This window comes from Bos indicus x Bos taurus, chromosome 5, assembly GCF_003369695.1.
Source record: "Bos indicus x Bos taurus breed Angus x Brahman F1 hybrid chromosome 5, Bos_hybrid_MaternalHap_v2.0, whole genome shotgun sequence".
NCBI classification, from domain to species: Eukaryota; Metazoa; Chordata; class Mammalia; order Artiodactyla; family Bovidae; genus Bos; species Bos indicus x Bos taurus.
Genome location: NC_040080.1, coordinates 86,283,021 through 86,297,377, shown reverse-complemented (window position 1 = coordinate 86,297,377; position 14,357 = coordinate 86,283,021). Strand labels below are relative to the sequence as shown.

General features: G+C 39.6%; 1 protein-coding gene across 1 annotated transcript in view; it reads left to right on the top strand.

Moving 5' to 3' along the window:
• Positions 1-14,153, top strand: part of SLC38A1 (solute carrier family 38 member 1) — a 73,466-nt gene extending 59,313 nt beyond the window's left edge. The window contains exons 8-17 of the mRNA XM_027542651.1: positions 185-266; positions 1,242-1,324; positions 2,812-2,870; positions 2,993-3,106; positions 4,478-4,557; positions 7,710-7,810; positions 10,191-10,309; positions 10,865-11,006; positions 11,098-11,195; positions 12,919-14,153. Of these exons, the coding sequence (XP_027398452.1) occupies positions 185-266; positions 1,242-1,324; positions 2,812-2,870; positions 2,993-3,106; positions 4,478-4,557; positions 7,710-7,810; positions 10,191-10,309; positions 10,865-11,006; positions 11,098-11,195; positions 12,919-13,020 (980 nt within the window). The 3' untranslated portion in view covers positions 13,021-14,153. The remainder of the gene's footprint in view (positions 1-184; positions 267-1,241; positions 1,325-2,811; positions 2,871-2,992; positions 3,107-4,477; positions 4,558-7,709; positions 7,811-10,190; positions 10,310-10,864; positions 11,007-11,097; positions 11,196-12,918) is intronic.
• The last annotated feature ends 204 nt before the right edge of the window (positions 14,154-14,357 follow it).

Genomic DNA, 14,357 nt, shown 5'->3' with positions numbered 1-14,357 from the left:
AAGTGAAGCAGAGACAGTAGTCACTTACAACCAGTTACACTTACAACCAGGGTACTTGGACAGTGTCTACAGCCATCTTTATGTCCTACTGAAGGTTAGCCTAGAGACAGTCTGGTCATCTTTGTATAGCTTGCAACATGAGCCTCAGTATCTCCTTTCTAAAAATGTTCTCATTTTCTTCTAGCAATGCTGAGCTACCTCTTCATAGTAAAAAATGAGCTACCTTCTGCCATAAAATTTCTAATGGGAAAAGAAGAGGAATTTTCGTAAGTTAGACTGTTGTTTAAAAGATAACTAAAATGTTTTTAATTGAAATGAGGGCTAATAACCTAAGTTTTTGTTTTATGAAGACTGCAGGAACAGAATTTTCCCTAGGCTGTTTTTTCTTGGTTTGTTGTTTCTAGGGGTTTATAAATGAAGGAAGCAAGGAGAACCGTTTGAATCTGAGCATTTAAAAGATAGATTCATCAGCCGTGCTATAGACGCCAAGTCCTGCAACTTCCCAAGAGCTTGAAATCGACATCTAGTTTCTCTGAAATAGAACAGATATGGAGTATTTCTAATGCAGAAATAGAACATGCAAAATTAAGACCCAAAATTCTTCCTTAAAGAAGAGACAGAACATTTTGGGAGCAGAATTGACATGAGCCAACCTCGTTAAAGATGTAGCCAACCTTGGAAAATGTTGCCTCTGCATTTGGCACACTGCTGTGTTTTGACTACCTCTTGTTCAACAGTTCTTATTAGTCTTAGTTTCTCTGTCTTCTTTCAAGGGAGAATTGTAGAAACCAGAGTGCCTAGTGTTCTAGCATCAGGATTCAAGGTCAAATACAAGCGATTAGGGAGTAAGCAATGCCTACCTGTGGTGGCTTATTTTTTGACGATATTCACCAAGCCAAGCAAAAAGGAACTTTCTCTTTAAATAATTGATAAGACAAGTTGTAATTTGACAAAACGTAATGTGTGCATTCAGCTTTGAAGTCATATAAATAATTCAGAGGAATGGCACACATAGCCAGTGGGGGAGAGCAGGGGGAAAGAAGTATCTCTTCCTCGGTCACATGGAGAGACAGATGATAGTAAATGATTAGTGGTTGGCTTAAAGTGTTTGGATAAAATCGAATAATAATTACCATTAAAAAATTTTTTTTTTAATTTTTAAAAATATTGTGAAATTTTCCTTGTGAGAAAAAAAAGTCGCTTTCTAAGAAAATATGGCTATCTGCTTCAATGCCTTTCAGAGCCTGGTACGTGGATGGCCGCCTGCTGGTGGTGGTCGTTACCTTTGGCATAATTCTCCCTCTGTGTCTCTTGAAGAACTTAGGTAAGATCTTGCTTTTATCACAGTCTCTATAGCACTCAGATGAATCAGAAACCTAATAAAAACAAACAACTTTGCTCCCTACTTTGACTTGCAGGGTAAAGATTGAATAATAAATTGTAAGTATTAATGAGGCATGACTTTAATAGGGGATTAAAAACACTGGCTCATATGTGACTTTGTAAGCAGTCCCTCTTCTAAGCCATGGAAGGGTAAAGGGGGTCCTGGGGCCAGCAGCAGAAAATGCTCTGTCTAAAAGTCCAAAGTCCAAAAAATGGAATTCTCCTCATAGAAGGTCTTACACATTCTGATTGTTTAGATGGACAGAATTTCATAGCTAATACCAAGACAGAAAGTGGCTTATATTTTTACCCAGAGGAGAAGGGGACCACAGAGGACAAGATGGGTGGATGGCATCCCCAACTCAACGGACATGAGTTTGAGCAAGCTCCAGGAGATGGTGAAGGACAGGGAAGCCTGGCAGTCCATGGGGTTGCAAAGAGTCAGTCAGGACTGAGTACTGAACAGGCAAAAATTGATATTATGAATCAGTCTTAAACGATCAGAGTCTAACCAGTCTCAATGATTTGCCTCACTGAAGGGAGAGAGAGAAGTGAAAAGTGGTAGATGATCACTAAGCCATATCCACTTGGCTTTGACATTTTTGCATGTGTGCTTATATTTGGAGACAAGAATCCCTGATGTTATGAAAATTTCATGTGTGAAATAATGCAGCCAGACCTCTATCCAGTCTAATGGCACTGAAATGCATTTCCTTATAATTCTGGGCTCATTCGAGGCAGACATCTCAAGTTCTTACCACACCTCTGTAGCTGTTCTTTTAGACCTATAAGTGGATTTTTTCTTTAAAGCTACTTAATTTTCTGGTTTCTGAGTCTCTGTTTAAGCTTTTCTGTGTATACATAGCTCTTTTTCATGCTAGTGGAGAAGGACTCTTCTCCCCCAGAGGTGAGCACCGTGCAGCCCCCAGAGACCACTTAACTCTGCCTTTCTGGAGCTTATGGTGCTCAGAGATCTCCCAGGCATTCTAAGGGGAACAAGGTCGAGTGCCTTGGGTGCTCAGTTTATCCCTAGAAATCACTTCATCTCTTCTGTGCATATTCAGTATGTACACAATAGGTACATAATCAAGAACTATTGAGTGGATCAAGGAGTAAATGGATTTGGCTATAGGAATTCATTAGAATACGGCAGCAGAGACCGATAGCCAAATTTGGGAGGCTCTTTTCCCCTGGACTCTGAAAATCTGCATTCTCTAGTGTGTCAGGAAGAACTGGAATCAAAGCACATACTACTGTATTGTTTTAATTTAAAGTCACCATTTTTTGCCAAATAAGATAGCCCTATCAAATAGAAAATCTTATATTCATATTAGCATGTATGGATATTATTGGAACCCTAAACTGTGCTTGAAATAATGCATTGAAAGAGGTGATGGATAAAATAATAATTCTTTAAACTCTTTTTAGGTTATCTTGGCTATACTAGTGGATTTTCCTTGAGCTGTATGGTTTTTTTCCTAATTGTGGTAAGTGCTGGTTGAAATGGTTGGCCTGGTTTTGCCATAGTACGATGCTACGTAATAATTACGCATTACTGGGCTTTATTTGACAAAGTTTGATTGTTTCTCCTTTTTTTTTTTAATGCCAGGTTATCTACAAGAAATTTAAAATTACCTGTTCTGTTCCAGAGCTAAATTCAACAATTCCTAATTCAACAAATCCGGACATGTGTACGCCAAAATATGTTACCTTTAATTCAAAGGTAAGTTTCTTGTCCTTTAGATATAAAAATAGGGGTGTTTTTACAAAGGACATTGTGTTTCTTAAACTTGTTTTAATTAAACTGTCTTTGATGCGTTGATTCTCAAAGGAACAGGGTACCACAGGTTTCAAATGCCACAGTCCATTTAATGACCTTGAAGAAATATACAGATGGTGTACTTCATGCTCCCCTTTACCCAGTTTAGTGTAGGACAACCTAAAGTATTCTCTGTGAAAAGCTCTTTCTGCACAATTATCTCAGCTCTGCTATTTCTTATAGTTCTTTAAAAACAAATTAATAACATCCTTAGCCCACTGTTTCTTCTTTTCTTAAAACTAATTTTTTAATAGGAGGATACTTCCTTTACAATGTTGTGTGGATTTCTGCCGTACAACTTGAATCAGTCCTGATATGTGTCTACGCCTTCCCTTTGAGCCCCCCTCCCACCCATCCCCATCCCACAGCTCACTGCTTCTGTCTCGTGCTGACAGAAAGGAACACCTCAAACTTCCCCAGCTTGCACAGTTGAAATATAGACCCCACCACAAATTGGCACTTCAGGAACATTCATACGACATATTGGGGAAGGGTAGACTATGGAGACAGTCAGGCTTGGATTTGAATTCTCAGGCAAATTGTCAACCCCATTTGTAAAATGATGACTCTATTGTGTATCTTACAGGGTTTCTTAGAATGTGCCTGATACCTTGCTTGGGCAAAATTATAGCATGAGAAATGTTACTTTTCCCTTCTTCTCTGCCAGCTTCTTTTTGCATAAGAAGTTACTATCTTGAATTATCTTTTTCTATTAAACTAATTTAGTTTGATCTGTCACCTGCTGTCTTTTAACTCTGAAAGGTACCCTAAAGTAGTGAAGTAGTTTTCTTTTAAGAAAGTCATTTTCTTTTTAGATCCATATTTAAGTCTGACTGATGCACCCCTTATAAAACAGAGAGCAGTGAAACGAAGGTGCATGTTCTGGCTGTGTTGCCTTGCCTGTCTTGGAGGGAGCCAGGAGAACAGTGCTGGTCTGTCTCAGGATTGTGGGGACTCAGTGAAATAACAGAGGAAAGTGCTTGTAACCAGCTAGTGCCACATTAATACAGGTGATGCAACGCCTGGGGAACGTAAAATACAGCGTAGGTGAGCTTGGCTGTAAAACCCCTCTCTGCCAAGTGCATAATGGCTCAAGCTAGATAAGCTGTCTTAGAAAAGCTGCTCCTATTTTAGATACCAAAGCTCCCCTAATAACCAAATAATCCAAGGATTCTGAAGGGCTGTCAGATAAAAAGACAGCTCAGAAATACTGGAGCAATACAGTTTTTATGGTAAAATGCCTTTCCGTAACGTTTATTTTTTCCTCCCAAATAGACCGTGTACGCTTTACCAACAATTGCGTTTGCTTTTGTCTGCCACCCGTCGGTCCTGCCAATTTACAGTGAACTTAAAGAGTAAGAGATTTGTTTAATTTTTTTTTTCAAACTGAATCATTTTACAGCCCCTCATTAATAGGCAAGTGCTGTATCAAAATAAATGGACTCATATCATGAACTTCCATAGCCCAGCTTCAACATTTACTTTGTCATTCTTGAGCAAGACACAAACCTGCAGTATATTTTGTCCATAAATGTATAAAAAGCATTTATTATGTGGGCTTTTTCTTATTAATTTGGTTTTTCAAATACTGTGTTACTCAAGAGAGTTCAAGTGTTTGTGTTGCTTTATATCACTTGTGATTAGTTTGCAAATGAATAATGGTAATCTTCAGATTCATCTGTGAACCACTGAATACATTGTATATGATTTGCCTTTTGGTTTAGTTGGAGGCTGGTAAAACAGGCATGAAGAAATGAATGTTTTAAGACCACAAACTGGACAGAAGAATATTGTTGTTCATTTTCAACTATTACAGTGATTATGGATTTGTTTTTGATTGCTCTTCTAAAGAAAATGGAAGGACTGCTTATGAATTCCCTAATGGGTTCTCTTCTTAGCCTCTCTTATTATCAGACTTTCTACATAAAAATATTTATCATGTCATAGTCTCTTTTTTGAGATAACTGGTTTACAACTTATATAGGTTTCATGTGTACAACCTGATATTTCTACTTCCATACACACTACGTCCTGCTCACAAAAATATAGTTTCCATCCATCACCATACAGTGGATCTCCTTTACCCATTTCGTCCTCCCTCTTCCCTTTCCCTGCTGGTAACCACGACTCTATTCTCTGTAGCTACATCCTTGTAAATTTACTCCTAGATATTTTATTCTTTTTGTTGCATTTATAAGTGGATTGTTTTCTTAATTTCTCTTTCTGTTCTCTCATTGTTAGCATATAGAAACATGGCAGATTTTTGTGTGATTTTTGTACCTTGCAACTTTACTGTACTTGTTTATTATCTCTAATAGTTTTTTGGTGGAGTCTTCAGGGTTTTCGGTGTATAAAATGATGTCACCTGCAAATAGTGACAGTTTTACTTTCTTCTTTCCAATTTGGATGCTTTTTATTTTTTTTCTTCCCTAATTGCTCTGGCTAGGACTTCTGCTATTAGGCTGAATAAGAGTGGTAAGAGTGGGCATCCTTGTCCTCTTCCTCATTTTAGAGGGATAGCTTCCATTTTTCATCATTTAGAGTGATGTTTGCTGTCGGTTTGTCATTGCTGATATTTTGTTGAGGATTTTTACATCTATATTCATCAGAGATATTAGCCAGCAATTTTCCTTTTTGGTGTTTTCTTTGTCTGGTTTTGGTATCACAAAGATTTTGGCCTCATAACATGTTATGAACCATTCCCTCCTCTTCAGATTTTTGGAAGAGTTTGCAAAGGATAGGTATTAAATCTTTGAATGTTTGGTAGAATTCACCAGTGAAGTCCTCTGGTCCTAGACTTCTGTTCTTCCAGAGGTTTTTGAAGACCGCTTCAGTCTCTGTACTAGTGATGGGTCTATTCATATTTTCTGTTTCTTCATGATTCAGTCTTGAAAGGTTATATGATTCTAAGCGTTTGTCCGTTTCTTCTAGGTTGTCCAGTGTGTTGGCATATAACTTTCATAATACTCCCTTGTAGTCTCTTGTATTTCGATGGTGTCTGTTGGTACTTACTCTCTTCTGTGTCTGATTTTATTTATCAGGGCCTTCTGTCTTTTTTTCTCTGTAAGCCTAGCTAAAGGTTTGTCAATTGTGTTTGTCTTTTCAAAGAATCAGTTCTTAGTTTCATTGATCCTTTCTGTTATCTTTTTAGTTTCTATTTTATTTATTCCACTCATTTTTATTTCCTTTCTTATACTGACTTTGGACTTTGTTCTTCTTTTTCTAGTTTCTTTAGGTGTCAGGGTAGATTGTTTGACATTTTTCTTGTTTCTTGAAATAGGCATCATGGCATAGTCTTAAGCTCAGAAAAGATATACAATATAGTTATCTATTTCCATTTTGAAAGAAAGATGATGTTACTCAGGATTGAATTCACTCATGATTGTTCCTCTTTCATTTTAAATTGATTCATGACTAAGTTTTGAAGTATTTACATCTACCTATCTTTGCATACATTAGTCCTACTCTATGATCTTACATTTAAGATATTTAAACATAAGATAATTAAAAGATATCTTTGGCATCTTTTAAACTTAATAGTTCTGCTTTTAGTTTGTAGTTGTCTTATGTGGGTACTTCTCAATTTGTCTTGTGTTCCATACTTCCTGTTATGACACAGTCAAATGTCCTGCTTCTTGGTGGCCTACTCTTGAGTACAAGTCTTGGAGATTAATTGTTTGGGCAGCTAAAGAAACTTAGAGGTTCATGCAAACTCCCAAGATAAACTTGACCTAGGAGAGAAAGAGAGAGCGTTTCATTATCCCAGCTGTGAGTTTCTGGGCACTCATTGCTGTGAAGACATACAGGCTTCCCTGAGGCTGTGTGAGTGCATGCGTGCTTAGTCGCTTCAGTCAAGTCTGACTCCTTGCATCCCCGTGGCCTTCAGTCTGCAGGCTTCTCTGTCTATGGGATTTTCCAGACAAGAATACTGGAGCGGGTGGCCATGCCCTCCTCCAGGGGATCTTCCCGACCCAGGGATGGAACCAGTATCTCCTGCATTGCAGGTGAATCTTTACCCACTGAGCCACCTGGGAAACCCTCCCTGAGGCTATTCGATGGGAAAATCAGACCTTAAATAGCAGCTTTAGTGACAGAACTCCCAGTCAAATTCTAGCTCAGTGCCTGATCTCTGGAGCCAAGGAAACAGCATTGGAACTTATTCTGCCTTTTTCCTGTGCGTCCTGAGTGTGGAGATAGTATCAAACAAATATTAAAAAAACACTCTCTGCCCTTCAGATGAGAACTCAATATTCTTCCAAAAGAATGAGGAAGAACATTCAAGGCATTGTTTGTTCCATGGCTCTTTCTCTCTCAATACCCAATCAGTGTAAAGAAAGTTATTGGAAACTGGCATATTTGCTGTAATTACTGGGGGTAATTATAGCAGCTCAAGTCAGCCCAAGCCTGTTAGAAAGAAAGTTAAGTTCCATTCTTCAGGGTTAATATTTGTGTTTACATTCAATAACATGGTTTTTAATTTTTCAAATTTCTTTTTCTTTGTTTTTAGTCGATCACAGAAAAAGATGCAGATGGTTTCAAATATCTCCTTTTTCGCCATGTTTGTTATGTATTTCTTGACTGCCATTTTTGGCTACTTGACATTCTATGGTAAGTACCTTCTGTCAGTACCTAACTATAGGTATTAGTAAGTAAATTAGTAAAAATCAGTATCAAAATATGTACTGATATTTCAATGTGATAACCCCCAAAAGCAACAAATCTATCCATTGATTTTACTGATCTTTTCTTCTGCTTAAAGCAAATGGCTATGGTTCCTTTACATATTCATGCTGACTATGCAGTAGAATAATTACCATAATTTTTTCTCCTAATACTGTCCTTAAAAAAAATGCATTTTATAAGCATGTCACCTTTACTAAGGAAGGTTTAGAACTGTATCAGTGAAGGCTTTCCTAATTGCTGTTGTGAACTGGGTCATTTTCCATTAATAGAAAAGAGAGACAGAGATAGATTTGGAAAGTGAGAAAGAGTAGAGTGCTACACTCATGACACTGTGTGTTAATTAATAATAAAACACCTGATTGTTCAGCAGCAGGTGGAGCTTTGCTTTAATATGAAGCAATGACAGAGTTAAATGAAATCTGAAAAAGAACAAAGTTTCATTTGTAACTTTTATTGACCCTGTATGAATAGTCTACCTTACTGCTCCTTCATCCTCTTCTATTCCAATCATCCTGCAATTTTATTTAACATCTTTCATTATCATTACAGTTTGGGAGCTGTTTTAAATTTGAATACGTAAATTTCACATTACATTCTCTATGAAATAACATTTCTTGGGGGCACTTTTTTTCATAAACACAAATGTCTCAAAATTTAAACACATTTGAGATGATTAATTCGGCCTGGAAAGGCTTCCCTGATTATACAGTTGTATTATTACCATTACCACAAGCCTCACAGCTTGTGAGACCGTAGTTCCCCCACCAGAGATTGAACCCAGCCTTTGGTAGTGAAAGCACTGACTCCTAACCACTGGACCTTCAGGGAATTCCCTAATTACCATTTTCACAAGCAATGGAGAAGAGCATTGTCTAATGAATCCATAAATACCACATTTAATTTCTGCATAAAGACAGTGTTCTCAAGTTTCCTGAAGAGTTGCAGGGCTTGGGGGTGGGTAAAGGGAGGGAAAGAGAGAGAGAGCCTAATATTAGTTGACTGGTCTCACTGTTGCCTTGTTTAAGCTATGATTTTTTTGTGGCAAATCCATTTTTTTCCCACATAGAATAGAATATCAAAACCTTTCAATACTCTTGCTGCTGCTGATGCTGCTGCTAAGTCGCTTCAGTCGTGTCCGACTCTGTGCGACCCCAGAGACGGCAGCAAGAAAAAAAGCTAAGCTACTTTTAGATGGTTATGAATTTTGAATCAAGGAAATTAGAACTAAGGAGATTTTTATTATAATCTAGGATCCTTTTTCTAAAATTGAGACCTATCTCTGGCCCAGACTGTTAAATGGAACTGGAATTCCACACCCTGAACCTTGAGATGGGAAGGGAACTATCTCTTGTCAAAGGAGTGGATTTTTGAGTTGGAGACAAAATGGCAGAGTAGAAGGACCTTGAGCTTAGCTCCTCTCCAGAGCACATCCAAATTACAACTAACTGCTGTATAGTCATTGATTAAAAAAAACAGGAGTGGGCCTTCCTCGGTGGTCCAGTGGCTAAGACTCCATGCTCCCAATGAAGGGGGCCTGGGTTTGATCCCTGGTCTGGGAACTAAGTCCCACATGCCACAACTAAAGATTCTACACACAGCAACTAAGACCTGACATGGTCAAATAAATAAATAAAAATAAATATTTAAAAAACAGCAATTATTCTTTAAAAAAGGGCAGGAGTGAGCTTTTTCTTGCTCAGTGACTGCTTTTCTAGCTTTGCTTGTCTTTGAAGTGACACTTTCTAAAGTTCAGTGTTAAGAAAAAGTTCAAAGTGGTATATAAGCTTTATGAGGAAAACGTATCTGGAAGAGGAGAATGCGTTCCTTGCAGCAGTGAAGTTCCATGGGCACTTCTGCTTGGACGTTGAGTGATAACAGAAGTCTTTGAAAGAGGCTGGAGGTGGCCTGCAGCCCACTCAGCGAGACTGAGGCTGATGGGCATTGTTGGATGAGTGGCACCAAGTTGAAGAGAATCTAGATGAAGAAGGGCTTTGTGTTTCAGCCATATGGTATGCCTAACCTCAGCTCACTCCTAGGTTTAGTTTAGTGTAAATTACACTCTGTGTAATTTCTGGTGATTACTCTTACACTCCTTTTTGCTGCAGGTATGGACAGGTGGGGCATGTCTCACATGGGGACTTTGCTCTCCAACTTTATAAATTGTTGAATAGACACTTCAGTTCCCAGAGCATTGCTTTCCTTGCCTTCTTTAGTTTACAGATCCTTTGTGGTTCAGGAAACCCATCACTCCATGATAATTCTTTTGTCTTGTTTTAATGCCTTTTCACATTCCGCCTCATTTTAGAAAGCGTGCAGTCCGACCTCCTCCACAAGTACCAGAGCAAGAACGACATCCTTATCCTGACGGTACGGCTGGCAGTCATCATGGCCGTCATCCTCACCGTGCCTGTGTTATTTTTCACGGTGAGTAAAAGGCCTCAGTGCAACCTGACTAAAAGCTGAGGGCTCCTCTTCCGTGCTGCCTTGAGGAGCCACTTGCAGATCAAGGCTGCTGTGGGGAATTCCTGCATCATTGAAACTGCCTCAGGGAAGGATCTCAAAGGTCTTTGGAAAGAAAGTGGTATCAGTGAGTTAGGGTAGCTTTCTGACGGATGAGTCAGTTCTGATTAGTCTATCCCTCTTCCTTACAGAGAAATGTAGGTAGACTATTTGACTCCCAGTCATCCAAGACAGGGCAATATAGAAGGACCAGAAGAGAGTGCTCAGTCACAGATTAAATAGAAACTGTCCCCCACCCCCCACCCCCTGCAAAAGAAAACTACCTACTCATAAAGAAAAGGACTTTCCATCTTATGTCCAGCCCCCTGGTTTGTCAGACGTTTAAGCCATCTATAAACTCACGAGGTGTGGACTGACCATGTCCAAATGCCTACGCCCCAATCCGTCCATAACTGATGAGAAACACGAAAGGCATCAAGCTCGAGGCATGACAGGACCTTTTGCTTTCTTTTTCTGCAGGTTCGATCTTCTTTATTTGAACTGGCTAAGAAAACAAAGTTTAATTTATGTCGTCATGTCTTGGTGACCATCCTACTCCTGGTTATTATCAACTTGTTGGTGATCTTCATACCCTCCATGAAGGATATTTTTGGAGTCGTTGGTATGGCTTTCTGACCTGCTGCTTATTCTATGATAGCTGTTTAGAAAGTTAAACTTTCACAATGATAACCTCGATTTTTCTTATTTTCCAGGCGTTACATCTGCTAATATGCTTATTTTCATTCTTCCTTCATCTCTTTATTTAAAAATCACAAGCCAAGATGGAGACAAGGGAACTCAACAAATTTGGGTATGTCTCATGCCAGCCACTCTCATTTTTCTGGTTTGTTTTTCATGGAACTATGCCAGGTAAATAGTCCATCTCCATCATCTAGTACTTACAGTGACCTCAGAAGGAGGCAACCATACTAGTGTTTGCCCATTTGGGAGATTTGAAATGTCATATCAGGATCTTCTCCATTCCCTCAAAATATCTTCAGGTTCTGCTCCTTTTGTGTCAGAGTGGCCAGCCAAGAAATTAGACATTGATCATCCTGTGTCTCTCCAGGATGATGCCTTGTCATTAGCAAGATCTGAAGTGGAAAGGGACTCAAAAATTTTCTGCGGTCCACTGTTTCTGTATAGTCCCTGGTCCTGTAACTCCATCCTTCAGCCCAGGGAACCTGCAGTGCCTTAATTGAAACAGCTTAGTTAGCATTGAGTCTTTTTATAATTTGACAGAAATGCCTTGAAGCAACAGACCCGGATTCAGAAACTACCTTTCTATATTGGAATTCTTGTTTCCAGGTCTGGTGAAGTTCAAGGGCATCTTGAAGGTGGTGCACTTGGAGACAGTGAGGGAAGCAGGGGTGAAGTGGCTGCTACATGAGTACCTTCTGGAGCACCATTATGTTTGGCCTCGGAGAAGGCTTCTCAGCCGCCCTCCCAGATAGTGTGAGCACTCCAATCACAAACGTTACCTGAGTCAGCAGACCCCAGTGAGGGGCGTAGGCACGGGGGAACATCCCTGTGTATTTAGAGGAAGCATCGTTGATGCCACTGGAGCATCTGCTTCCCCAAAAGGACTATCCCTAAAGCCATAAATCTCAAATCCTTCTAAATCTGACCAGTGGGGGCTTCATGAGGATAGAGAGGAAGGAGCCGTCTTCTGGTCCCAAACTTTTGTTTTTTGGGGAGGTTTTTGACTAAATTTTGGCAGTTAGCTTAAGATTCAATCTGACAGTGGTGGAGACCTACTGATCACCAATCTCTGGGCCTCTCCAACCTTGCTCCTGTTATAAAACCACTGGGAGGATCTACCAAATAGCATTAAACAAGAGATCCAGTCTATGTAGGGGCTCACTGGGAGTTACACCAGACCGCTGATGGTGAGCCTGGATGCAACCCTCTCAACCCCACTCTCCACCCCCTCCCCTTCCCATAACTCTGTCTCCTCCTCCAGACTCCAGTCTAGCCCGCCCTGGCTGTCTTGACACTTCATCCTTCTCCTTGAATTTCAGCTCTCATTGGAAACTCTGAACACCAAACAATTTAAAAGCTTGTGTTCTCCAGATTTTAGATTTAGTAATCTGCCCCCTGGGCCTTCATCAACCCTTGAAAGCACTTAATTTTGTATACTCATTTCCTGTCTCACTCGATCAAATCTACTCTGCTTTTAGATATCCTTTTAACACTTTTTCAAACAGAAATGTTTACCTGCCAGTGATAAACTAGGCTGGCTGATGACATGACCTGTATGTTGTTGAAGGATGATCTTTTTCCTTCGTTCCATGAAGTCAAAGAGCAGAATACAGAGGATGGTTGTGCACAGCTAGTTTTTCTTAGTTGCCCATCCTTGGAGAATCAGGTACACACAACTTTAGAAAGAATCTCACAGTTCAGTAATAGATGTAACCAACCAAATAAAATATGAGGGGACATGAAAAGAGAGGGAAATCATTTTTGTTTTTCCCGGGTATACATGGGAAATGTTTGCTTCCCTGAAAATAACCCTTGCCTTTCTGTTACTCCAGGCTGCCCTTTTCTTGGGTCTGGGAGTATTGTTTTCCCTGGTAAGCATTCCCTTGGTCATCTACGACTGGGCCTACTCATCAAGTGGTGACGAAGGCCACTGAGACCAGCTGAGAAAAGCAGTCAAGTTATCACGCATCAGCAACCCTTCATCACTTCCTCTGCAAGTTTACAGAAGCAAACAGAAATTTACAAGATAGACAATGAAATAATACTTTGGTAGCAAAACAAGAGACCTGTTTCTATCATGGTTCATCCTTCTCCAGGATTGGGGATCAATTTTAAGATTGTCGATTTTTTTGGTTCCAAATTTCATGCAATCGTATTTTCCAGTACTTTTCACAGTTGATTGTTTTTCACTCTACTAACTCTATTTTTTTGTGATTTCATCGTCTTAGAACTCTGAAGACGTGATCATCCATCATGTTTATTTATTGTACATCCAGATTCTGAAATAATTTTCCTACTGATGTTCAGCTTATATCTGTACCTTTTTAGCAGAGAAAAGAATCTTGAATTGTATATATTTATTTTGCTTTACAGAAAAAAATGGTTTCGTAAATAATTTGCCTATTTTGGTTAAAATAGCACATAGGGATAATCAGATGAGAGTCACAGGGCACATACCCTTGTTGGATCAGAGAATGCCCAATATTTGAGGCAGTTCTGATCACCTGGCAGGCGAGCTTCAGCAGCTCATGGCCTCGCTGGCATTCCATCCACTCTGTGCAGAGACCTTCTCTGGTGAGTGTTCTCAGCTCAGAAAGGGGTGGGAATGATTCTTACCTTGGTAAATATACTGAACTACACATCTGGGTTATCTAGCAAATGAAGTTTTGTTTCCCTCTTTGTGTCAAAGTTACTCTATATAATCTGAGTCAGCCTTTGTTGGGGAAGACCCACGACACCTTTATAACAAATTGAGAAACAGAAGTCCTACAAAAAGATTGTCCAAAATGTATGAGGAAATATTTTTCAGATGCAGATAACCTTCAGCCCAACATCTGTATTGTTGAAGGGGGAAAAACATTGTCTTAAATTATAAACCCAGCAGCTTCTACTCATGTCCATCAGCTTTTTGCACAGAAAATCATATGTATCTAACCAAGGATGATCTAGGGAAAGTAAGTCCTGTTTTATATTAGGTACTTTAGGGGGGTCTTTAAAAAATTTGTTTTATATCTATGAAAGTGAAAGTGTTAGTTGCTCAATTGTGTCCACCTCTTTGCAACCTCATGGACTGTAGCCTGCCAGGCTCCTCTGTTCATGGATTTCTCCAGGCAAGAAGACTGGAGTGGGTAGCCATTCCCTTCTTTAGGGGATCTTCCCGACCCAGGGATCGAACTGGTGTCTCCTGCATTGCAGGCAGATTCCTTACTGTCTGAGCCACCAAGGGAACCCAATCTGCCTGCAGTGCAGAAGACCCTGGTTCCATCTCTGG